At 51.0% G+C, this 24,696-nt stretch overlaps 1 protein-coding gene across 12 annotated transcripts in view; it reads left to right on the top strand.

Moving 5' to 3' along the window:
* Positions 1–24,696, top strand: part of MSI2 (musashi RNA binding protein 2) — a 406,247-nt gene that overhangs the window by 255,511 nt on the left and 126,040 nt on the right. For all 12 annotated transcript variants that reach the window (XM_062175386.1, XM_062175387.1, XM_062175389.1 and 9 more), the window contains one exon: positions 8,152–8,200. In XM_062175386.1, the coding sequence (XP_062031370.1) occupies positions 8,152–8,200 (49 nt within the window). The remainder of the gene's footprint in view (positions 1–8,151; positions 8,201–24,696) is intronic.

Genomic DNA, 24,696 nt, shown 5'->3' on the forward strand with positions numbered 1-24,696 from the left:
CCATAGCAGAGAGCTGGATCGGAAGTGGAGCAGCCTGGTCTCGAACCGGTGGCCATATGGGATGCGGATGCTTCAGGCCAGGGCATTAACCCACTGCACCACAGTGCCGGCCCCGCATTGCAGCCATTTGGGGGAATGAACCAGTGGATTGATTCTCTCTCTCTCTCTCTCTGTGTGTGTGTGTGTGTGTGTGTCTGTTTCTGTAAGTCTGACTTTCAAACAAATAAATATTTTTTAAAAATGGGTGGGCCAGCATTGTGGCATAGCAGATAAAGCAGCCACCTGCTGCAATGCCAGCATCCCATGTGGGCATTTCTTTGTGTCCCAGCTACTCTACTTTGGATCCAGCTGCCTGCTAATCTGCCTGGGAAAGCAGTGGGTGATGGTGCAGGTGTTTGAACCCCTGTATCTACATGGGGGACCTGGAAGGAACTCCTGGCTCTTGGCTTTGGCTTGGCCCACCACTGGCCATTGCAGCCATCTGGGAAGTGAACCAATGGATTGAAGATCTATCTCTCTGTGTCTCAATCTCTTTCTCTCTCTCTCTCTCTCTCTCTCTCTCTCTCTCTCTCTCTCTCTCTCTCTGTAACTCTTTCAAATAAGTAAATCTTTAAAATCTGAGAAAATGGAATAGCCCCACAAGAATAAAGAAAAAAGAGGTAGAGCTGAGAAAGAAGAATCCTGCTAATGGAAATAGAATATTCTGGCGAGAGTAAGGCCAGGAGTCTTCTCTGAATAATTTAGGAAATTGATGTAATGCCACTGAACTACATGCTAAGAAAATGGTTAAAATAGTAAATTTTGTGTTACATATATTTTATCACAATTAAATAAAAAGAGTTCAGGAGAACTCTTATGCAGTAAATGCCTGGCTGAGAACCAAACAAGCTTTGCAGTAGTTGCAAACCAGAGTTGCGTGGTCTTGGGAACGAAGGGGCAATGCGTGCAGTAGCGGCAGCAGCGGAGCGCAAGCTCCAAGGGTGCCTCCATGTGGTGGAGCCCTCCAGGGCTGAAGACTTCAACACTCAGCTGCCCAAGAAGCTCATGTGCCCAAGACAAGAACCTGTGATGAGACAGGAAGCCCGGGGCTCACACGGCAAGCTTGGGACTCACAAGAGCAGCCTCTGAGCCCTGGACCTGGTGCTTGCCAGCTCTGAGATGACCAGTGGGGAGATGGAGGCTCAGAGAGTTTGTACTGCCCCCTGTCTCAAGGGGCTGTTGTAAGGACCAGAGCAGTAAACACACGTGTGACTGTGGGCAGATTTTAAAGTCTTCCATTTGGCTTTCTTCAGGTTCCCTGTTCAGTTTTCAGTCCTCCTGAGCTGCTGCAGGACAAGGCCGTGGCTTTCTTGCTCCAAGGCCAAAAGAAGATGCAGAGAGCCCCGTGGGAGGCGCATGCTGTGAGGAGCCTGCTGGTCCTGCCTTCTCCAGGGGACAGTGCGTGCTCTTTAGGCAGCCAAGGGCTCATCTCTGCACACTGCTGCTGGGATTCAGGCTCGGCGCCACCACACCAAGCCGTTCCGGGCAGCGGCTGTCAGCTGGGGCTGCTCCTGCATCACTGTGAGCTCCCTCCAACAGGGTGCTGTGCCTGAGGCCAGAGTGTGGCCCCGCAGCAGGCCACTGGAACACCCTTCAGCCAAGGCTGAAAGCCACCCATGGCCTGCCACCCCTTCTGCCCTGTTCTTCCTCTTGGGCAGTGATTAAAGGACGGGCCACCTACCCCTTTTGCAAAGCAGGAACAGACTGGAAAGTGCCACATCAGAAACCTAAACACCTTTCCGGAGCTTTGCGGCAGGAGCCAATAGTGCTTTTGTCTAGGCTAGCAGGGGAAGAAGCACAGTATACAATGCTTTTCCATGTTCTGGAATAATCCTGGGGCTGGGCAGCTCTTATCTTCTGCATAGGCTCCAGCATCACGTCCTGGGCAGTCCTGCCATGTCTGCAAGTCTCTGCTGTTGCGGCTTTAGTGCCTGAAGTTCAGAGAGCATCGTAAGGCCTGTGAGGCCCTGTGCACTATGGCATCATGGGTATTGCATTTGAAGGTGTTTGTTTAACACTAGAAGCCTTTGAGTGGGAGCAGGAAGAGAAATTCAGGGGCACTTGTTCTGGGGGAGTTTAAAGAGCTGGGTTTCTTTTCTTCCCTTCGCCTCCCTCCTTGCATTTGACCCGATAATTTAAGGATCGCTGGAAGTGCCATTTCCTGCTTTGTTCTTGATATGTGTGGTGTGTGGGTGTGTGTATTTGTATCCCGGGAGGAGAAGGAAATTTCCCAGGGCGTGTGTGGACCACAGCAAAGCTCTGGAACAGCCTCACAGAGCAGAGTCTGCACAGCACCCGCGGGGGAGTGGATGCTACCAGATGTTCTCCCAGGAGCCTCTGCTGTCCGCGTTAGCATTCTGGGCAGGAAGGCTTTATGAATGGGTCTCAGCAGCCATCCCCACAATCCCCTCCATTCACAGATGGGAGCCTAAGGATGGAGCAGGGAAGTGACTTGTCCTCAGTGAGCCCCTGGGGGAGCCAGGATTAGAACCAGGGCTCTCCCCAGGCTTCAGGCCACACTGCCTGTCCCGCTCGGCTGCGCCCTGCACCTGCTTGGTGGGAGGGAAGTTATGGGAGGGGGAAGCCATTGTAATCCATAAGCTGTACACTAGAAATTTATATTCATTAAATAAAAGCTAAAAAAAAAAGAAAAAAAAAAAAAAAAGGCCGGCGCCGTGGCTTAACAGGCTAATCCTCCGCCTTGCGGCGCCGGCACACTGGGTTCTAGTCCCAGTTGGGGCGCCGGATTCTATCCCGGTTGCCCCTCTTCCAGGCCAGCTCTCTGCTATGGCCCGGGAAGGCAGTGGAGGATGGCCCAAGTGCTTGGGCCCTGCACCTGCATGGGAGACCAGGAGAAGCACCTGGCTCCTGGCTTCGGATCAGCGCGGTGCGCCGGCCACAGTGTGCCGGCCGCGGCGGCCATTGGAGGGTGAACCAACGGCAAAAAGGAAGACCTTTCTCTCTGTCTCTCTCTCTCTCACTATCCACTCTGCCTGTCAAAAAAAAAAAAAAAAGCCTGGGAACAGGCTTTCTGTATCTCAGGTCAATTTGGCATCACTCACCTACTATGTGCTTGGGAAGCCAAAATTGCAAAATCTTGGGCACAAGAGGCAGTGAGCAGCCGGGGGGCATACTCTAGGATCACACTGTTTGGCCAACCGACTGGACACATGGGATGTTTGAGCTCCCTTTATATAGTGAGTGTCTTTATTGCATTGCCACTCAAGGCTTCCTATTTGGCCAGCACAAGCACTAGACTGGCTAGTCTGACCTCTGGATCCGGTCAGCACCATCTGGTTCCTTCTAAAGTCACCCAGCAAGAATGCCTGGCTCACAGTAAATCTTTCAACTCATTAGGAAGTGGGTTTACTCATTCATTAAATGAATTAGGATTAGAGAGGCATCACCCACTGGCCTGAGTGGTAATTATGGTGGATTTTCGTGGTGCTCATGTAGTGAGGAATGTGTTGCCAGTTCCTCTTGGTGCTTCCAGGGTCTTTGTCTCCAGCCTTGCTGCCAGGGCAGGATTTATATGAAGTCCCTTCACATCCTCATACCTGTGTTCCATTTGGGATGTTCTGTCTGGAATGTGGTGCCAGGTAGCTTAATACTCAGTTCCCTGCCCCTTTTCTTGTGCCTAGTTTATGCTCCTGTATTATTTGAGACTATATCTTCTGAATGTATGCATTTATTTTTTAGAAACAGGGACCCTGTACTAGTTACCTTTTGTCAGAAGAATGCTGCATAACAAACCACAGAACCTCAGTTAAAGTAACTTTCACATTATCTGGGAGTGACTCTGCTGATCTTGGCTGGCCTCACTTGTGTGTGTTGGGGATGACTGGCTGTCACCTGATCCATCACTGAGCATCCGGGGAGACTTGGCTCTGCTCTACGTGTCTCCTGCCTCTCACCCTCCAGCAGGCTAGCTTGGACATGCCCTTCTCATGGTGATGGCAGAAGTGTGAGAGAAAGCAAGCAGAACATGTAAATCCTCATGAGGCTAGGGTCAGGAGGGGACCCCCCCCCCCCATTCTCTCTGTTGACCACCATAAATCAAGATCAGATTCAAGGGATAGGGAGAGTAACCTCAGACTTATGGGTAAAACGTATGGGGCGTTATTGCCATCTGTGACACCATAGACCTGTGTGGTTTGCGTCTGATTTGTGCTTGGTTGATGCTGTGCCCATGGTGTATGCCCAATACATGTGTGTTGCAGAAAAGTCATTAGCGTCTCCACTGCTGGATTTCTAATCGTCGTTGGGTTGGCTGTGTGTCGCAGGCATAGGCAGGAGTTTATCTGTTAGGAGGAAAGTTTTTGTATCATCCCAGTAGAATTTGAACTCTTCCTGTCTTGGATTCCAAGGCAGATTGGTTGCCTCTAAGAAATCCCTCTGCTTGTCATTGTTTCCTCATGGGTTCCATCCTCCCCATGTTTGGGACCCTAGAATGTAAATGTTGGGGAGAAGGGGTGAAGAGAGGGAGAGGTGTTACCATGCCAGGGTGGGTCAGTCACATTCGGAAGAGTAGTGGTGTTTGGGACCCTAGAATGTAAATGTTGGGGAGAAGGGGTGAAGAGAGGGAGAGGTGTTGCCATGCCAGGGTGGGTCAGTCACTTTCAGAAGAGTAGTGGTGTTTCACGTGTTGAGCGCTGAGCGTGTTGCAGAGGTGGAAGCAGCTCCTGCCCTTTGACCTTTGCTCTTTCTCATCCTTAGAGTCACACGTGGGAGAGTGTGCTCTTCCCTGCTGGCAGCCACATCAGCATCACCTGGTACTTGTTAGAAATGAGAATACGACCAAGTTGGAGATCTGTGGCTTAATACCCACTCCAGTGGTTCGGTTCCGGGCAGGGGTGAGGTGGGGGTGGGGGTGGGGGTTTGAGCAGCCTTGCTGCCCCTCACACTATGAGATGTCCTGGCCCAGTCAGAAGTGCCTGTCTAGGACCTTCTGGTGTCGGGACAGAGACGAGGGTGTCCCGTTCCCAGCCATTTCACCTAAAAATCATTGTGCTTTTTCCATCACAAAGATGCACTGCTCAAGATACACTGTGAGCCTGCCACGGGTTACTGCAAGGTTGGAGTAAGCTCCTTCTCCCAGAACAGACTGGGCTGGTGCCAGGACGTGGGACCAAGCTGGTAGGGGTGCAGACACGTCTGGTTCTTCTCTCTCCCTCAGGGGACCCAAGGCTGCTAGGGCTTGGTAGAAAGAAATCTGTAAGACAGGTAAGGGCTTCAACAGCACAAAATAAATAGCAGCGTTAATCCTAAGGATGAGGATTGAGGCAGTGTTTAACAAAGGTTAACGGTGTTCTCTACGCAATGAGAAGAGCTCTCTTCCCAGCCCCCTTGGCCTGCATGTTAATATGGGCGACTACACAGCCAGCCAGTCTACCTGGGACACAGACTGAGCGCCGGAGACCGAGGGAGCTATCGGTTTGCTGGCTCCCGGGCTAAATACCAGCCACCTCTACTGTGCCCTTCGGTTCCCTTTGAGGGAGCCCCACACAGGCCGCTTGTGTTTGATTCACATAGAACCGTGAGAAACAGTCCCGCATGCGAGGCTGTGTTTTCTTTCTATTCAGTCTTTGTATATTCAAATTCTTCTGGTTTCAGCTCTTGCTGTTCTGCCAGATTCCATCGCGTTGATGGCTTCTCTGAATTAATAAGTGTTTTCGCAATCACTGAAAAGTTTTCTCCCTCCAAGCACTGGGACTTATCCATATTGATTTTCTCCCTCTTTTCTCTCTCCTTTCTAGCTGCTTCTTAGATGTTGCATTTTGTAAAGTGCTAATAGAATTTTTCTTTCGCCCTGACACTTTATCTATTCAGGAGGTCTTTGCGAGTCCTATTGTACCACTGGACTATAGAGGAGAGAGCTCTATTCTTTGCCACAATGGCCGCCCTAAAAACATATACAGACCCTCCCCCACACTCACCGGGGTGGACTGAGTGCTGAAAGGGCGGGAGGAAGGAGCCTCTGTTCAAAGAGGGCTTTGAAAATCCTTTTTTTTTTTTTTAAAAAATTTCAAAATATTTCTTTCCTAAGGGGATCTAAGTTTCTGTACCAAAACGTGGCCAGCCCCAAAGTAAGGCTCTTTCCCTTACTGTTAAGTATTTCACCTCAATAAGGATTTGGCAAACATCTTAGGAAATCCGGAGACGGGTGTGAAGCAGATGTTACGTTACCTGCAGGCTGCACCCCTGCTCACCTGCAGCCGAGGTGTTGGAATTCTTCTGGGATCCCAGGTTCTGTCCCAGTGTAACTGCTCTGGGTACAAACACACCAGTTTCTGTTCCCGTGGGAGGCAGATGGCTGGCTCCATGTGTATGGCTTCAGCAGGTGCCTGGAGGATTCCTCAGCCTGCCTGGGATGGTTGGGGGGCGGGGGGTTACTGGAGAAGGAGCCCTGCTGAAGCCTTCTCCAGCACAGCATCAGCTTCTCCTGTCCACCTGGTGCCCGAGAGGGCAGCTGCCTGCTGGAGGAGTCCCCAGGCAAGACCATCTTCCTCCCAGTCACTGACTTCAGACATGGGGACCAGAAGGGCAAGGCCCCAGGAGCCTGTTTGTTCAGATTCCGTTGCTTAGCAACCAAAGGGGACCCTGACTTGTAGGATTTCTAGGCTGGGCTCCACACTCCAAGGCTGTGACTGTCCTGCCCCCCCTCTTCCATGCTTCCCTTGATGTTGCTCTCCCCCCACTACATGTGAAAGCGGCTGGAGGTGCGCCTTAGGCCTCCTATTGCCTCGCTCAGTGACCTCCCCTCCATCAGAGTGTGGTCTAGGAGGGGTGAGGAAGGGCTTGCCCATGAGTCTCAGTCCTTTGCTGTGAGCCTGGGAGTGCAAATCAACAGTGCTGGCTCCTTCCCAGCCACACCCAGTGTGCCCCATGCCCCGAGGTGGCTTCAAGGTCACAGCGCTCTGGCTAGAGGTTTTACCTTCCCACAACCATGGGGTTGTATTGCATTTCTATGGCCAACCTTGAGCCCAAAATGAAGAGGTCAGGTTGCTCACCTGGCTGGACCAGGTACCATCCCCAGCTGAGCAGCTAATTGGTTAGGACAAACCCTGTGCTAAACGTGTGTGTGTGTAAAAGAAAGGACTGCATCCTAAATGAAGAGTGGGTTCTGAAGTCAGATCTGTTTAGTTCAGTGTGTGTTTCTGGAGATCTATGTAGGAATTGAGTGCAGAGCCTGAAATCTTACAGCTGCAGACACCCAGAAGGGTTGCAGGATGTGTGGGAAGGCTCTGGAAGGGATTCCGATGAGAGGCAGAGGATGCCCGGGGCTTTTCTCCTTTGTGGTGTCTTTGAGAAGGCCTCCCTTCAGTGTGTTAGTTTGTTGGAGTGCCTCACACTGGGCGGCTTCAGCAACAGAACTCTCGCCTCCGAGTTCTGGAGGCCAGAAGTCGTAAGTCGAGGTGTGGCAGGGCTGATTTCTTCTGGGCTGCGCCTCTCCTTGATGTGTGGATGCTCTCCTCTCCCTATATGAGCACGCAGTGTGTGTGTGTGTGTGTGTGTCTGTCCATCCATCTACTCTCCTCTTCCTGTAAGGACACCACTCCCATTGGGCTCAGGTCCCCCTGACCTACTTCACATTAATTACTTCTGTGAAGCTCCTGTCTCCAAATACAGTCCCAGTCCAAGTTATCGGGGGTCAGGACTTCAACACAGGAATTTTGGGGATGCAGTTCAGCCCGTAATCCATACGTCAGAGTGCCATGGTTAGTATCTGGAAACAATCTAAATACCCACCAGGACAGAAGGAAATAAGCTGTGGCATCTTCATGAACTCCTCCGCAGCGGTCAAGATCGTATTCTTGCTGCAGTAGCCTGGGAGTGCTTTGCGATATTCTAATGTTACATGCGTGAAGTGGGGGAAACGCCACATATAAAGAGAAGTAGGCCAGATGTTAATTAGCTGTGGTTGTACTGGGTAGGAAAGACAAGCATTTTTTTTTCTTCTTAGCATTTAAAAAACTATATTCTTTGGTGAGCAACTCTTTTATGATGGAAACCACTCCAAAGCACTCCTGTCACACTGCATGTACATGCAGCATAGCGGGTTTGTGTGTTTTGTTGACACTCCTAAGGCAGTCTGTCTTCTCTGTCTTGCAGGTGGAAGATGCGATGCTGATGTTTGACAAAACTACCAACAGGCACAGAGGTAAGATCCCCCTCGCCGGGCCTCCATCTCCTCTCAACCCCAAACCCCTTGGCAAAAGAGCCACCGAAGAGTCCAGAGTCGAGCAGGTGCTGGTGAGCACGAGCTGAAGTTGTGCATGAGTGTAGGGCCATGGTGACACAAAAGTCCAAATACCAGGCGGTTACAAAACCATTTCCTTTTGGCTTGGGAGCTGTGGTCTCCTGATGCAGCCGCACCCAGCACATACATGCAGATCAACCCGCTTAATCCTGGCTTTCTTAGTCCCTTGCTAACCTCAGCGCTAAATGATCCAAGTGGAAATTATTCATAGCAATTACTCAATTGAGTTCTCAATTTGCATTGAAGGAGATGGTTTAAAAGCAGACTGTCAATCTAAAGAGAGAGAGAAAGCGCGCACTCAGATGCGTCTCAGGTTCGTTGGCTGTACACGGCGATTACAGATTGGAAACACCCCTGGTGCCTCTGGGACAGTTAGAGGGAGGTACTCATTTTTGTGTTTTCTCCTGTGCGCCTGCTGTCCAATCTGTGCTATCAACCTGGGGTCTGGGAGCCTTTGAAATGACAACAAAATGTTGTGTGTTGTCACTTTTCTTGGGAGAGGTCCTTAGCTTTGAACAGATTTGTCACAGGGAATCTGAACTCATTCCTCAATTCCTCTCCCTCTCCCTCCCCCAAAAGAGCATGTTAACACTATTGCTTTTAAAAGAAAAATGAGAGAATTCTAGAAAATTCTCCCCAGAGGTAATAGACTCACAGGCAGTTGTGACTTAGTGATCTCTTCTCCTGTTGTCTGGAAGCCCCAGGGTTCTGGGGGGCTCCTGTGACCAGAGCCTTGGAAGGGATGTGGCAGGGAAGGGTGTGGGGCATTCTTGAGAGAGGGAGCGGCGAGTGAGCAGTATTCCCGTGGCACTTGGATTGCATTTAGATGTTTCTTGAGTTGTTTACATTCCTGCTGTCACCTGTGATTAGAAGCAGTTCCCCTGCGCAGACTGTGTGTCTTTCCTGTTTGGAGAACACAGGCTGAGTGAGAGAGAGGAAGGAGGGAGTGGGAGTCGTGGCTGGCAGGAGTGGGAGAAGGAGAGGCTGTGTGGAGTGTGCCTGGTGGTCTGGTTTCTCCTCTTTGCATCTGCAGCATGCTCGGGGTGGGGAGACGGAGGGCTAGGCAATGGGAGCATCAGGGGGTGCTTGTGGAGGGAAGAGGTGGGCGGGGTGGAGGTGAGTAGAGGGGAGAGCAAGCATGTGCAGAATGATTGACTCTGCCCACTGCCCTGCCTTGGACAGAGCCGTGAGAGTGGGCACTCACACTTCCCCTCCGTTGCTGCCCACCATGTGCATCTGGCAGGGGTGGAGGGTGGGGTCTGAAGCATGACTCACAGAGGCTTCTGAGTGCACCTTCTCAGCAGCCTGGGGCATTGGCTGTGACTTTGGGGAAATCACATCACTGCTTTGTACCTCGGTTTATTCATCTGCAAAATGGGGATAAACCATACCACCCTCTGGGATTGTTTGAAGAGTTTGACGCAAAGCCATGGTCAGCCGTGCGTAAGTGCAAGCTCTCATCTTTTTCTCTGCCATCACTTCCATGGTGTGGATGGGTGATCGAGGCTCAGAGGGGGCTCACTCATGCACCCTAGGTTCCAGGGAGGACTCGAAGCTAAAACTGCTGGCTCCAAGTTCGGTGCTTTCTCTGGTGTGTCCAGGTAGGGATGGGTTTGTTTGGAGGAGCATTTTCACCTGTTTATTTTCAGTGTAGGTGACACCACCCAAAGGTGGTACCCAGTGCCCACAATCCTGGAATATTCCTGTGTGGTTTCTAGGCCATACTGTGGTCCTTGGACGACCAGTGAAGGGGAAGGTATTTTCTGATCTCTTGGTAGCAGGCCTCATGCCAGGGGCTTCCACAGGTGTCACCCTGTCATCAAGCCTTACAGCTGAGCAAGACCAAAAGCTGGAGCCAGGAGCCAGGAGCTTCATCTGGGTCTCCCACATGGCCATCTTCCACTGCTTTCCCAGTCATTAGCAGGGAGTTAGAAATGGAGCAGCCAGGACTTGAACCAGCACCCATTTGGGATGCTGGTGTCACAGGCAGAATTAATCCGCTGTGCCACAGTACTGGCCCCAAGTCCCAGGACATTAAAACAGGAGCAGCACCCTGCAGGGGTTCTGCCTGGGATGGAGAAGACAAGTGGGACAGTGTGCCAAGAAGTCCCCATCCCCTTTCCTCCTGCTGCCGCCACCCCTGGGCTCTCTCTGTGTAGGTGCAGCCCTGGCCTATATGGGTTTTCCAAGGTTTCAAAACAGCCAAGCAGGAATCTCCTTGGGAACTGGGTGGAGAAGCTGTGATAATACTCAGAAGTTAGTGAACTCAGAGCCTCAGCGAGGGAAATACTCCTTGTAAATGAGCTGACTGCAACAGAGCACAAATCATGTGCATGGAGGAGTGGGCCCTGCCTCCGGGCTGATGAGCATGCACTTGGAATCAAGAGGTAACACACGAAGGCAGGGTCTTCCTGCAGCCCCCTGGCCCCAGCCCTACCGCCGCCTCCTCAGCTTCCTGTTTCCCATGGTCTTATCAGGAGGAGGGTGCTGCAGTGGCAGAGGGTGACCCCTTGCTGGTTGGCACTGCCTCCAGCGCTTCTTGAAGAGGCCCAGCCCAGTCAGCCCTAGTTGATGTCACAGCACAGGCTCGGCACCTTCCGTCGAGGTTGCCCAGCCCTGTGGGGCAGCCTGGGTGAAGACTCGTCCCCAGCACCAGGCCTTTCTTCCTTCGCTTGTGTACCCGTGGAGCTCTGACCCCTGCTGTCTGGGGACAACTACAGGGCTAGACTCCGGAGACACACCTGCCACCTCCTGTCCCTGCTTCTTGTTGATCCCTGTGAAGGCAGGGGTGGCCCTCAGGTGCATCTGCATGGCAGTTGACTTCCCCTGTCCACAGAGCCATCAGGCTGGGCCTCACTAGCTCTGGGGAGAGAATCCAGGAGATAGAGTCCTCCAAAGAGGGTGTTGTCCCCCCCAAGCAGCCTCAGCCTCCCTGAGAGTGGACCGTCCAGGTGTGGGGTCGTCTGGTCTTCTCTTCAGAGCCTGGACCTCCTTCTAGTCGCCTGAATTTCTTCTTTCTGAATTGCTCAGGTTCTTCATCTAGAAAATATAGGAGCTGGGAGTGAAGAGCCCCAGGGCCTGATAGTTCTGGCTTTTAGCTTTCTTTTTCTTCTTTTGAAAGGCAGAGAGTGGGGTAGTGGGGAGAGAGGGTGAAAGAGATCTTCCATCCACTCTCCATCAGGAGTAGGCCAGGCCAAAGCCAAGAGCCTGGAACTCCATCTGGGTCTCCCACATGGGTGGCAGGGACCTAAGTACTTGAGCCCTCACCTGCTGCTTTCCAGGGTCCACATTAGCAGGAAGGTGGGTTGGAAGTAGAGTCCGGACTGAAACCCAGGCATTTTGATAGGGGATGTACTCATCTTAGCCAAACACCTGCCCCATGACTTTCAGCTTTTAAGGGCAAGAAGGTTTAAGATGAATTCTGGGTGGGTAGGTTGTCGTTTGGCGGGTTTGTTGGTTTTAATAACGGGGGGTGGGGGGGGGTTGAGCAGTCATTGCAGGGATCATTCGGAAGTGCCCTGTGCTCAGTCAGGCAAGCCGAGAGAGAAGCCAGCCTGTGACTCCTGCTGGGATGGGCTGGTCCCCCTGCCCCAGCTTGGGGGTGGCAGCTACCCTTTCTGTCTACATGATCAGCCGCTGGGTGCAGCCCACCTATGAAGCTGGCATGACCCAGGCTTCCTCCCACTCTGGACATCCTGGGGAGGCCATCTTCTGGCCATGCTCCCGGCATGGAGCACTGTGGTGACATCAGAGGTTTCTGCCTGTCTAACCGGCCACGTTAACCATCTTGGAAGCAGTAGCCGGTGTGCTCTCGGCATTTATATAGCTGACAATGAGCTGGCCCAGGATCTGCAGACACCATCACATCTGAATGACAGGCAGCCACGTGTGAGCTGAGCTGCCTGGAGTGACATACTGGTCAGAGCGGCGCTGGGATGCCTACCCAGTGGGAAACTAAGGCACACTGCGTGGCAGATTCCTGCAGCCAGACAGGAGCTGAGCTAGCATTGGAAGCTAGGAGCCATCCTTGCTCTGCCCTTCACTTTATCCTGGGGTCTTCCATGAGATAATTAGTGCCGGGGTGGGGGTTGGGGGGCCGGGTGGATGTCCAGTTTTCTGAGTCTATTGCATTTGCTTGCTCAAAGTTGTTAGAGATGGTCTGAAAAACACTAGGCTGATGGTCAAAGGGTTTAGTCACTGGGGGGATGTTTGTTGCTTTCTCCTTGCAAAAGTCAGATAAGATCTTGAACTCAGCATTAGGTATTGATCCTAGGGTAGAGAGGGAGGCATCCACAAGGTGCTGTCCGGATTTGCTCTTTTGTTGGCAGGAGGCAAGGGAGACGGAGGGTGAAGGTAGGATGCTCAGGTCTCCCCTCTGCACAGCTTCAGCCCTGTTTGTGAAAATGAACTGTGGATCCATTGGCTGCTAAAGTACATCTTCCACTCACCTCCTTGGGGGAGGGAGCCCCTCAACACCAGTCACTCCAGGCGAGCCCAGCTGCTCCTCTCTTGGGCCTCGGGCCCCCGGTCCCTGGACCCTCCCCGCGTGGCTGGGAGGCTCTGCAGCTCATCTTGTGGCCTAGGGAGGTAGGCTGCGAGGGCGTGGTTCTGGCTGAGGACACCCCTGAGGCCTCCATTACCCAGCAGCCCATTGGCTGGGGAGCATTGCTGGAGGCAGAGGCCCAGGACACAGGAGAGCAAAGTCAAGCTGAGCGTGATGAATGACTCCTCTCCCACCAGTGAGCAGGCCCTCATGACGTGTGATGCTAATGACCCTGGAGATGGATAGCAGCTCCCACACAGTCACTGCCGCACCTCCCACCCCCAGGAGGGCCCCTTCCCTGTATCAACCTCAGCCTCTCAGGCAGGTTTTGTGAGCCACAGCGAACACCAGCAGCAGCAGAGCCTTGGACAGAGGGCTCCTCTGACCGGGAGGCACTGGCGTGGGCAGGCCTAGCAGGGGGAGGAACTCTGCAAACTGTCCTCTAGGCCATCGCGAGGAGAGCTTGGCTTCTCCCTGGAGGTTTGCTCATAGTCTCCCTCCAGAAAAGTAGCTGGCCCAAGTTTAAAGTCTTTGTCATTTGCATAATCAGTTTATTTATTAAAATGGTGCCAGGAAGATGTAACTGAAACTCTGATAGAAGATAATGCCTTTCTGAGGAGAAAAAATAGCCCTTAATGTCTTGAATACCTGCCAGACGCTCACTTTTGAAATTGACCTCTGAAGTCCAAATTGACTCTTTTATGTGTGCTCTATAAGGATGACTGCGAATTGCACTGTGATTATTTGTTTATCGGTGCCTGTTTCTCAAAGGGAGGGGGAGGGTAAAGAGTTTCACAAAGGCGTAAATTAAATTTAAAAAATTTTAAAGCATTTCTTCATTGACGAGTATGGGATGTCAAAGATTGCGTGTGCTTTTCCTGATGAGATGCTAGCATTTTGACTTGACTTACCTAGGGAAGAAGTTGGGATTTATTTAATTTTTGAAAATTTATTTGAAAGGCAGAGTGACAGAAAGAGACAGAGAGAGAGAGAGATCTTCCATCTGCTTGTTCACTTCCCAGATGGCCACAATGGCCAGGGTTAGGTCAGGCCAAAGCCAGGAACCCAGAACTCCATCTGGGCTTCACATGTGGGTGGCAGGGGGCCAAGCACTTGGGCCATCTTCCGCTTTCGCAGGTTTATTAGCCAGGAGTTAGAAGAAGCAGAGCCGCTGGGACTTGAATCAGCACTCTGATGTGGGATGTAGGTGTCACAGGTGGTGGCTTAACCCACCGTGCCACAGTGCCAACCCCAGAAGCTGGGGTTTATAAGCTATATAAGCTTATACTTTATAAGCTCTAAGTGTAATGTTGTGGCACGGAGGCAGAAGTGTGTGTGACAGAGGGATTGCAGTTGGGTGGGGTAGAAGGCTGAAGGGTGTGTGGAAGGACAGCTAGCCGTGACAGCTGTGCTCATGTGACAAGGAAGCACCCTGTAAAATACAGTGTCCCCGGTGCCCAGTCTGAGGTCTGCAATGAGGTTAGGGCAGGTCTCCCTTGCTGGAATTGTGCCCATGATACTCTTCTGCCTCTCCATCCTGCTCGTGTCCTTTGTGCTGGCTGCTGGTGGACCCGTTCAGTGCTCCCCAAGTCTGAGATGTGTTGAACGGGTTTATTGGAAACTTATAAATCAATGGTTGGTCATTATTGGTGTTGCTCCTAATTCTGCACCTGAATTAGGAGGCAGCTGACAAGCGTGCAGCTAGTGTGATCACCATCAGCAGTTGAGAGTCTGGGCCTCGCAGAGCCTTCAGTCTGGTCCGTGCTGCAGTGTGGCCCACTGAGCTCTCCTATGCAGGGCACAAGGTCATGATGGCATTAGGGAAGATCCTTCCCAGAGTAGACACCATGGGGCCACGTCGGGCAACTGTTAAAGACACTGCCAAACTGAGTGTAGGAAAGGATGGTCGGAGTGGGGTAGGAGCTCAGTGGGGTTGCGTCTCCTCCAGTCCAGCTTGGATGAAAGAGGCCTCAAGGGAAGGAGAAGGAGGGAGACGTGAATCTTTGCCTTTGGGTGCTTGAAGAGTTCCGAGCAGGCTGGAAACCAGAAAGAGGAAGAATTGCCAAGTCCAGCAGCAGCGAGAGGTGGACCAGAGCCCCAGCTCTCGTGGTTGTCGTGGAGCTCATTCTAAGGTTAGGGTTGCCTGCGGGGGTGGGCATGCTCGTGCGCACCCACCCCTGGCCCTTGCAGCTTCAGCCCCAGTCCCTGTGACTTGGCAGCAATGGAGGGGAACGGAAGGGGCCCGGGTGGAGAGTGGCAGCCCCCACCCTGAGCCATCTCTCCAGGACCAGCCCCGGGAGATGTCTGCACATTTTATTTTCTCCTTAAATAAACACCATTAGCTTTAGTGAGAAATTGGTGCAAACATGACCTCGCAAATAACTAATTAGAAGGGCAGGGTTGAAGGGGAATGTGAATTTAAAAACATGGAGAGGAGACCATTAAAGATTCCTGTAGATGCCCCAGCTCTGGCTGCGTCGATCCTGAACCTTAATTTTATTTCTGACAGGAAAGCAAGGAGTGTGCTTTCATTTTTCCCCCCTGAGCTAACTCAATTCCGGAAGCACCCATTCCGGCGCTGTCTCTTGAGATATTAATCAACACAGCAGCTTGGTTTCTGTTCACCTGCTTTGTTTTGTAGGCACAGAGTAACTGGGAGCCCTTGCATCCCTAGCAACAGAGCTGGGGGCTGGGGATGCCCAGGGCCACAGGAAGCCAGAATTTGGCATCCTGGTCAAGCTGCCTTTTTTTTTTTTTTTTTTTTTTAAAGCTCAAGGATAAATTCTAGACTTCTTTGCTGGGGAATAAAGGCTCTGGCACCAGAGGAGGTTGAGCTAAGAGGTCTTCCTTGCCTTCCCCTGGCTGTGGCCCCCAGGAGTAGAAAGGGAGTAGGCTCGGGGTCAGCTACTTCATTGACCCAGAAATGGTTTTTGTAGAGAGGGACAATGAGTCTTTTGTTGGGCACTGTCCCCAGAGAGCCCCAGGCTCTGCCTCTCATTGTGAGTTTGAGGATCTCAGCGAGAGCAGTGTGCAGTGGAGACCTTGGTAACCTGATTAAAAGCAACCCATTTCTTAGCATCCCTTGGTTCTAGGTGAGGGGTCTCCAGAAGCCGTGGGTGGCTGGCCACCCCCACACACTCACACCCCCCCCCCCCCGGTGGGACCTCAGGTTTCTAGTGGAGCCCTGGCAATTATGCAGCTCTGGCCTACAGCTTCCGTTTTGAGCCGTGCAGGTCAGGAGACATATGCTAGTCCCTCTGTGACTTTGTGTGGTGTGTATGCACACACACACACACACGCACTCACACAGCCTCGGTTTTAGACCTGACCACACTTGGTGTCCAAGCCCAGCTTTCCCATGGGCAAGATCTCAGATGAGTTCCTGAGGGGCTCTGGGCCCTTCACTCACTTCTGGAGGAGATGTACCTGCTCTGTGTGTGGGCTTGGAGCACACAGTGAGTGGGTGCGCTCAGTGCCCTTGTGCTTTGCCATCCTCCTTAAACAAAACCATTGGCTTGGCCTCTTCAGGCAAACAAAGTAAAATCTCTGGATTTTTGGGACCCTTGTCTTTAGGAAGAGAACTTTTTTGTGGATGTTGTTCCTTCCCCTGGCACATAACACATAGCTGGCATGTGCAGACATGATTTCTGAAAGAATATCTGAAACTTTGGTAGAGGAGTTAGAATGTATAGGAAAGAGCACATACCCTGGGCCAGTGTTTGCCTCTCTGTGGCTTCATAGCTGTGTGAATCAGATTTCTAATCTAGAAAATAAGAAGATGGCCTTGAGTTAGCCTGGGGCTTATGTGTTTAATCAGTATAAGGTGTATGGAACCATCTCTGGCCATAACAAGCACTCAGATGGCTCATGCACATGTGTGTGTCCTCAGAGATGCAAATATTCGTCTAAAGAAATTGGTGTTGCGGCAGGAGTTGTGGTGTGGCAGGTAAAGTCTCTGCCTGTGACCCTGGCATCCCATATGGACACCAGTTTGTGTCCCAGCTGCTCCGCTTCCAATCTAGCTCCCTGCTAATAGCCTGGAAAAGCAGCAGATCATGGCCCAAGTACCTGAGCCCCTGCCACCCATGTGGGAAACCTGGGGGTAGCTCCTGGTTCCTGGCTTTGGCCTGGCCCAGCCATGGTTGTTGTGGCCATCTGGGGACTGAACCAGTGGGTGGAAGATCGCTCTCTCTCCCCTCTTCTCTGTCACTCTACCTTTCAAAATAAACAAACAAATCCTTAACAAAACAAAACAAAAAAACAATCAGTGTTAGCTTCTGGGGAGGAGGATTGAGTGACCAGAAGTATGGAGAAAAGGGGATATTTTCAGTGTGTAGTCAGTTACCTTTGTGCATTCATACCCCATTCAAACATTCACTTTTCCAGTGTAAGTTTTTTTTTTTTTTTTTTTTTTTTTTGACAGGCAGAGTGGACAGCGAGAGAGAGAGACAGAGAGAAAGGTCTTCCTTTTTGCCATTGGTTCACCCTCCAATGGCCGCTGCGGCCGGTGCATCTCGCTGATCCGAAGCCAGGAGCCAGGTGCTTCTCCTGGTCTCCCATGCGGGTGCAGGGCCCAAGCACTTGGGCCATCCTCCACTGCACTCCCGGGCCACAGCAGAGAGCTGGCCTGGAATAGGGCAACCGGGATAGAATCCGGCGCCCCAACCGGGACTAGAACCCGCTGTGCTGGCGCTGCAAGGTGGAGGATTAGCCTGTTAAGCCACGGCGCCGGCCTCCAGTGTAAGCTTTTAAAATTCATTCCCATTTGAATGATTAGTGGAGCCATCTATTAACATCAAAGAGAATTTTCCCAAGAAAACAATCTGCCCCACCCAGCGCCCTAACACAGTAAACTAATGTCACTTCTGTCTTGTTCCTGGTGTGGACATAAATATCTTTAAAGGGCTTTTCTGTACATCAAGTGGAGTCTCCTACCGTGGGCCATGCCCCATCTGGGTTTCCCGGCCCACCAGGGAGCAGGGAGGAGCCCCACGCCAACAAGACATGGTTATATGCAGCTGAGCACCTTCCCCTGGGAGTCACCTCTGCCTTTTTCTTTCCATAAACAGGTCGGATAGATAGATGAGGATTCCCGTGGTCGTTTCTCCTCTTCCCAAACAATGTGCTATTATTAGAATAGCCAGGCTGGCCCCAGACTGCAAAGAAGCCTGGTTTGCTCCGGTTCATCTGAGCCCAGAGGCGTGAAAGGTCAGAACAGGGAGGCCCTCCATCCCTGAAGTTCCAAGTGCTTCTTAATTAAAGAAAACCATGAAACTGAAAGCATTTTCTTACCCCTAAGTTGTGACTCATACACACGTGGGTACCTGCCCCAGCATGGCAGGCACAGAATCCTCCTCTGCTTCCACATTGCTTCTAGCCCATGCGTCGAGGCGACCCCAAGCTGGGGAAGTGTCTAGGCCGAGTGGCATGGGGGAAGAGCCTAGGGTCACACCCCGGGTTCATGTTCCAGAGCTGGTGCTCCTCAGCATTCGCTGAGCCTCAGCTTTCTCATGTTAAATGAGGCTACCATTCTCCACTGGTGAACTTGGGAGGTTTAAAGTACCATCGTTTGTGTGAAGCATCTGACTCTGAGAGATTAGTGATAAATGTTCATGTTATTGTGGTCCAGTTAACTGCTGCTATCTTAACTACCAAAGGGAACGCTGGTACTGTCCTTTCTCAGGGAGTGGGAGCCGAAGCTCCCCAATGGGAGAGAGTGGGCACCCTCACGGGCTGTTAGCAGGTGCTGTCAAGCGTCCCCCATTGAAGGGTGTTAGGAGTTGACCTGTGTCCTCTAAGTAGATAGGCTGCACCCCGGTATCTGAGAATGTGACCTTACTGGAAATAGGGTCTTTGGAGATGTAAGTAAGATGTGACCTTACCCGAGTAGATTTACCCAATGAGACTGGTGTCCGTATCAGAAGGGATGTGTGAAGGGAGGCCCACAGGGCCAGGGCCATGTGGCCTTGGAGGCAGAGACTAGAGTGACGCAGCTGCAAGCCCAGGATTGCTGGCACCTCCTGAAGCTGAGAGAAAGTCATGGCAGGTCTGCTCCTCCAAGAGAGCGTGGCTCAGCCAACACCTTGAGCGAAGGCTTCAAGCTTCCAGCACGGAGACAGAGGAAGTCCCTGTGCTTTAAGCCCCTGCTGTGCTCCTTCAGCACTGGCAGTTATTCCAGAGGGCAGCGTGCCTTCTGCTGCACCTGTGTCCGTGCTCACCCTGGGCTTGGAGTCCTGGTGGCCCAGCATGGCCTCTCTTGCACTTCTGTCTCTCATCCTCCCCCAGCAGAATGGTGTGCAAGAGAAAAGACCTTTTATGTAACTGAGGACACAGCCCCCAAATCCTGATTTGGTTCACACACCTCACCCAAGTCCCATTAGCAGGAGATCACCCTGAAATAACCCTGAGGTTTACTTTTCAACTTAGTAGGAGTGGGTGTCATGGCACGGCAGGTTAAGCCGCTGCTAGGGACACCTGTATCCATCGTGGCTACTCTACTTCTGCTCCATACATTCTGCTCATAAATTCCACAAGGCAGCAGATGATGGCTGAGTGCTTGAGCCCCTGCCACCCACACAGTAAACCTGGAGAGAGATTCAGACTCAGCTCTGGCTGGCCCGGTCCTGGCTGTCGCAAGCGTTTGAGGAGTGAACCAGCAAATGAAGATCGCTCCCTCTCTCTCTCTTTCTCCGTCTCTCTCTATCTCTGCTGTTCAAGTAGATGAGAATAAGTCAATAAACATTTAACCTAATTGTAAGTTCAGTGGCCTCTGAGGCTCAGTCATTTGTGAATAAGCTAAGGAATAAGCAGTACGATTAGGAGCAGTCAGAATCCTCAGCTCCAGCGATGCAATCCATGCTCACTGGAGAGCTGTTTCCAGCTGGTTCGTTCAGCTTGGCTATTTGAGGGAAGTAATGCCCCCCCCCCCCCAAAAAAAAAAAGAAAAGTACAAGAGGAATGAAGAAAGTGAACAGGATTTTGGGGAGCATGTATGTATGACAAAACACACCTCAGCGTCCTTACATACCTGCCTCTGCTTCCAGCCTGGGAAAATAGAAGAAAACCCAGCAAGACGACACATTGAACTTCGAAGGCTGCCAAAGCACACTTCTTGATTTCTTGCTGTTGTCCCAGAAACTCTTTTAGTCGGGAACGTTTGCCAAATTCACTCCCACGGTGACTTCCAAGCTAAATGATTGCAGTGGAGGGTCAAGATGGTAACACCTGCAGGTCCCCAGTTGTAAGAGCACAGTGGGCACGGAGGTAATGAGTAATTAGAGCACTGTGTGCATGTGCTTCAGCCTCGACCGTGGCACAGACAGTCCTCTGCAGGGATCAGAGTTGGGTGCCCCGAACCCTCCCTACACATCTGGCGTTTCGTCCTTCACCTTGCTGCCCGTCTTGCTAGCAGGAAATGATTGAAAGCCCCCTGCCCCCTGGTTGTTTCCTGCCTTGGTGCCTGTGTTCCCCCACCCAAGGCACAGCCGGTGCCTCCAGATCAGCAAAGTACGTGTGCAGTGCCGACATACGATTTATTATTTCTGAGGGCTGGGCCTGCTCCCGGATGATCCGTGACCCTGCTTTCCCCAGCCACTGGAGGTGACATCACCCACTCCAGGCCCAGAATCGACACAGAGGCCCCATGGCCCCTGTTTTGTGTGTCTCCTGCTACCCTGGTGTGCTCCCTGTGTAGGAACCATGGTGGACTCAGCCCCACTGGGAAGGTTAGGAGAACAGGTCTCAATAGCTTGCACAGTAAAGCAGAGAAGGGACCCTCCCAAGGTCCACCTCTTCCCCTGCTCTCCAAGTTGGAATTTAGAGCTCACCAGCGACCCCATAGCTGCATAACTCCTGTGGCTAACTCCCAGACTTGCTCCTGCCCAGAGACGGTTGGAGGGGAAGCTCTGGCTGAGTCATCCCACAGCCCGGCACCAGACACTCCTGTGATGAACGCTTGCTGGGCTAGGTGGGTGGTTTGCACCTGGCTGAACATCAGAATCACCTGGGGAGTTCTTAAGGCATTCTGATACCTGGGTCCCACCCTAGATCAACTGAAATTTGAGGATGGAGCTCTGGCGTTGGAAAATTTGAATTTTGTTCATCTCCCCAGCTGATGCATAGTCAGGGTTAAGAACTCCTCAGTCACACAATGTCCAAGAACCCTTCCAGCTTTACTTTTTTTTTTTGGTAAGATTTATTTAATTGAAAGGCAGAGTTAGAGAGAGAGAGACCTTCCATCCCCTGGTTCACTCCTCAAATAGCCGCAACGGCTGGGGCTCGGCCAGGCCCAAGCCAGGAGCAAGGAGCTTCTTCCCAGTCTCCCACATGGGTACAGGGGCACACGAACTTGGGCCATCCTCTACTGCTTTCCCTGGCACATTATAACGGAGCTGGATTGGAAATGGAGCAGCCAGGACTCAAACCAGCACTCATGTGGGGTGCTGGTGCTAAAGGCAGTGGCTTTACTTTAAAACCTACCGAAGTAGGGATGCTAGCTGTTCCATCCAGGTCTTTGATCCTGACCTGTATCTGGGCAGCCTGGATGCTGGGCTGGAAGCCCCTTCCCCTTGGCAGGTGCCCCAGGGTTAAGCTGGAAGGTGGAGATGGCTCCTCCAGGGTGACCCTTTGTAAATGACAAGGTCAGTTCCCCTGGGTGTTGTGCTCATGGCTTTTTGCAGTTTTCCTTTGTGACACTTTTCTGTCTTTAATGATTGCTGTTTGTGTGATTACCTGAGTTGTGTCTGTGTCCTCTACCCTGCACCTCCAGGGCCTAGCCAGTGACATTGTTCTGTGACTAGGGACGGTGGCCAGAAAGGTGGCTTCTCCCCTTGGCCTCTCCCTCCTTCCTGTGGCTGAACCCTGAGGTTCCTGCTGACTTCTGCCATCGCAGCTTCCTTTACTCTGTACTTTCCCCTCGCTGTAAGAACCTCTGCCACATGTGGGTGCGGGGGCCCTGTTGGGAGGAGAGTGGCAGAGTTACAGGTGTTTTCTGGAGAGGGCTTTGGAGAACTGCAGAGACAGAGGTTGGGGAAACACTTGTTCTTTTCCGGCATCTTTGGAAGGAACTCGGAAGAAGAATGAGTCTTCTTGCTCTACTTGCTTAAGAGAAAAAATAAAAAATACTGTTGGTGTCACAGCTGTCGCTTACTGCTGATTTGGAAGAAAGAGCAAAAAGTATTTGATTAAAAAAAAAAAAAAACCATAAATCTGTCCCGCACTTCTGCCTTGGACCTTGATGCCTGGTGCAGCCCTGGTGAGCTGGGGCAAGCTGTGCTTTGGTCAGGGGTCTGGCCCAGGGCTTAAATATGGATGTACTTCCCTGTCAGGGCCTACACGTACTTACAGGTAGAGTTCTAAATTTCTTCTCCATTTCTAAAATCACCACCTTTCTTGGGGTTTTTTAGTCAAGTTGAAGCATTTGTCCTGGAAACAGATTTCCCAACAGCCGGTATATTTATGTTTAAACTGTTCTGGAAACACCTGGAAATTTTTCTGAGCAACAATAAGGAAAAGTAGTCTGAAAATTATGGTTTCATTTGCTCCTTTCTCCCATGCCATCTTACCATTTAAAGAAATGGGCAAAGTGTACAAAGGAAGCTTTGTATTTTGGCCATAGTTCTAATCCTGTTTTGCAACAGATATGCATATCAACAATACTCAATGATTTCCCTTTATGTTATTTTTAGAACTCTGGCTTTTCATGGACAATTGAATCATCCCATGGCAAATAGGAAATCATCTAATTGCATGTTTTTATTTATTGTGAATCTGCAGGTAGGCTTCAGAGAGAGTGGTGGGCATCTCTAAAAAGTGAGAATCAACAACATCTTCATGATTTTATTTATTTGTTTGTTTACTGAAAGCTTTGTGGCCACTTTGGGCTGCATCCAAGCTCTGTGTGCAGCGTGTGAGTGCTGCTCGTGGGCTCTGTGTGCTCATTGGTTGTTTGTGCATAGACTGGAGAGTATGGGACACGTTTGGATCGGATGTGGCTCTCAATGGGTTTTATAAAATAAATTGGAATCAAAGATACATAAAGAATCAAATTAGAAAAATGAGCCCCTGCTCCTGTTTTCTTTGGCTTTATCTTAGGCTTGTGGTTTCTTTATTGTGGCACTCACTGAAATGCCTGTTAGCCGAGTGGCTAGCTTTTCCCAGATGGCAGGAGCAGCTTCCACAAAGTGGTTCAGGTCAGAAATGGTACTGCCTGCGTTTGTCTCCTCTTTTCCTCCTTATTTGTTTTTAGTGTGTTTATTATTATTTGAGAGGGATAGAAAGAGAACTCTGATCTGCTGGCTCACTCCCCAAAAGTCCCCAGGGCTAGTGCTGGGCCAGGGCTGAAGCCAAGAGCTGGGAACTCAATACAGGTCTCCCACATGAGTGACAAGGGCTCAGTGACTTGAGCCGCCACCACGGCTGCCTCTCGGGGCCGGCAGTGTCAAGGAGCTGGAGTCAGGAATCAAACCCGGGCAGTCGAATGTGAGACACAGGCAGCGTCTTAAGAGCTGAGCCAAGCACCTTCCCCTTTTCCTTTTTTTATGAGGTTCTTTGGCAAAATGTGGGAGGTGAGGCACGGCAGGTAGCTTGGCAGATCTGGCTGCTGCCAGGGCAGTAGCAGCTGGGGTGGGAAGGGGAGAGCAGCTGTGATTGTGTTTATTAGTCATTCCGTGAAGAAATTGATTTGATAAATAATAAAGCAGTGATATTAGCAACACATGCTAGCAGGTCAGACGCCTTGGATGAAAACCCCCAGTTAAGAGTATGTAATGGTTTGACAATATATGTGCCTTCTGAAAACATCCTATTTTAAAATGGAAATTGGACGTTCATGCAATTCTTAGCAAATATGCCAAGATCATTACCAAAGGGAGCGTGGCTATCTGAAGGATGATCTTTCTATTTAATTTGGCCTCTACCCTCCCCCTTTCAGGCGATGCTTAAACTCACTTTGTTTCCCTGTCCTTGCCTTTTCATTTTGTTAACTGTTTTGATTTGTAAAATACTATGCCTCACACCACATTCCTTTATGATGATTTACTGTGCTGTTCTTATCTTTCACCTTAAATCCTTGATAAGAGCAGTTTAAAAATGAAATTGCTACCTGACACTATTATAAAATCCTGGCTGGCAGCCAGGGGAGAAACAGGAGCTGGGGGCGGGGAGGTGGGGAGCTGGGGGGGTGCGGAGAGGAAAAAGGAGGCTGAGTTAAGAGAAAGGAAAGATTTTTAAAGGAACTATGCAGCACTTTTTCAACCCTGAAGCCTTTTTTTTTTTTTTTTAATGGAGCATTAACACAGCCTTGTCAGTGTCCTTTGCTGTTACATAGGAACCCTGGGGTGGGCAGTGGGTGCCTGCAACAGTGAGAGGCGCATAAGATTCTGCATGGAAGATCAAACTCCTGCATATTTTTTGTGATAGATGGATGGATGGATGGATGGATGGGAGGGAGGAAGGAAGGACGGACAGACAGGCAGATGGACTGACCATTTAAATCAGCCACCATGTTTATAGCTTGGAGCTCATGCCCTTCCTGGCTCTAGACACCCGTTCATTCCAGATGCCACAGTGGCTAACTTAGAGAGAGAGAGAGAGTTTTTTGGTGTGTGTTTGGCCGTGTTTTGTGTCTAAGGGTCTCTCTGAGTGAGTCGTCCTAATTTGCAAGCCCTTTGCGTTCTGATACAGTGGTTTTGATATCGGAAATGACCCCTGCCTACTTCAGGTTAATAAATTTGTCTTTAATTCGTGTTACTTGGAGAAGGTGGCCATTCTCTGCCCGTAATGGGGCTCGTTAGCACATCTGTGATCTGCCTGGCACTCTTGTTATCATGATGACGACTGGAGGACTTAAGTCTGG

Source organism: Lepus europaeus, chromosome 18 (assembly GCF_033115175.1).
Source record: "Lepus europaeus isolate LE1 chromosome 18, mLepTim1.pri, whole genome shotgun sequence".
Classification (NCBI taxonomy): domain Eukaryota; kingdom Metazoa; phylum Chordata; class Mammalia; order Lagomorpha; family Leporidae; genus Lepus; species Lepus europaeus.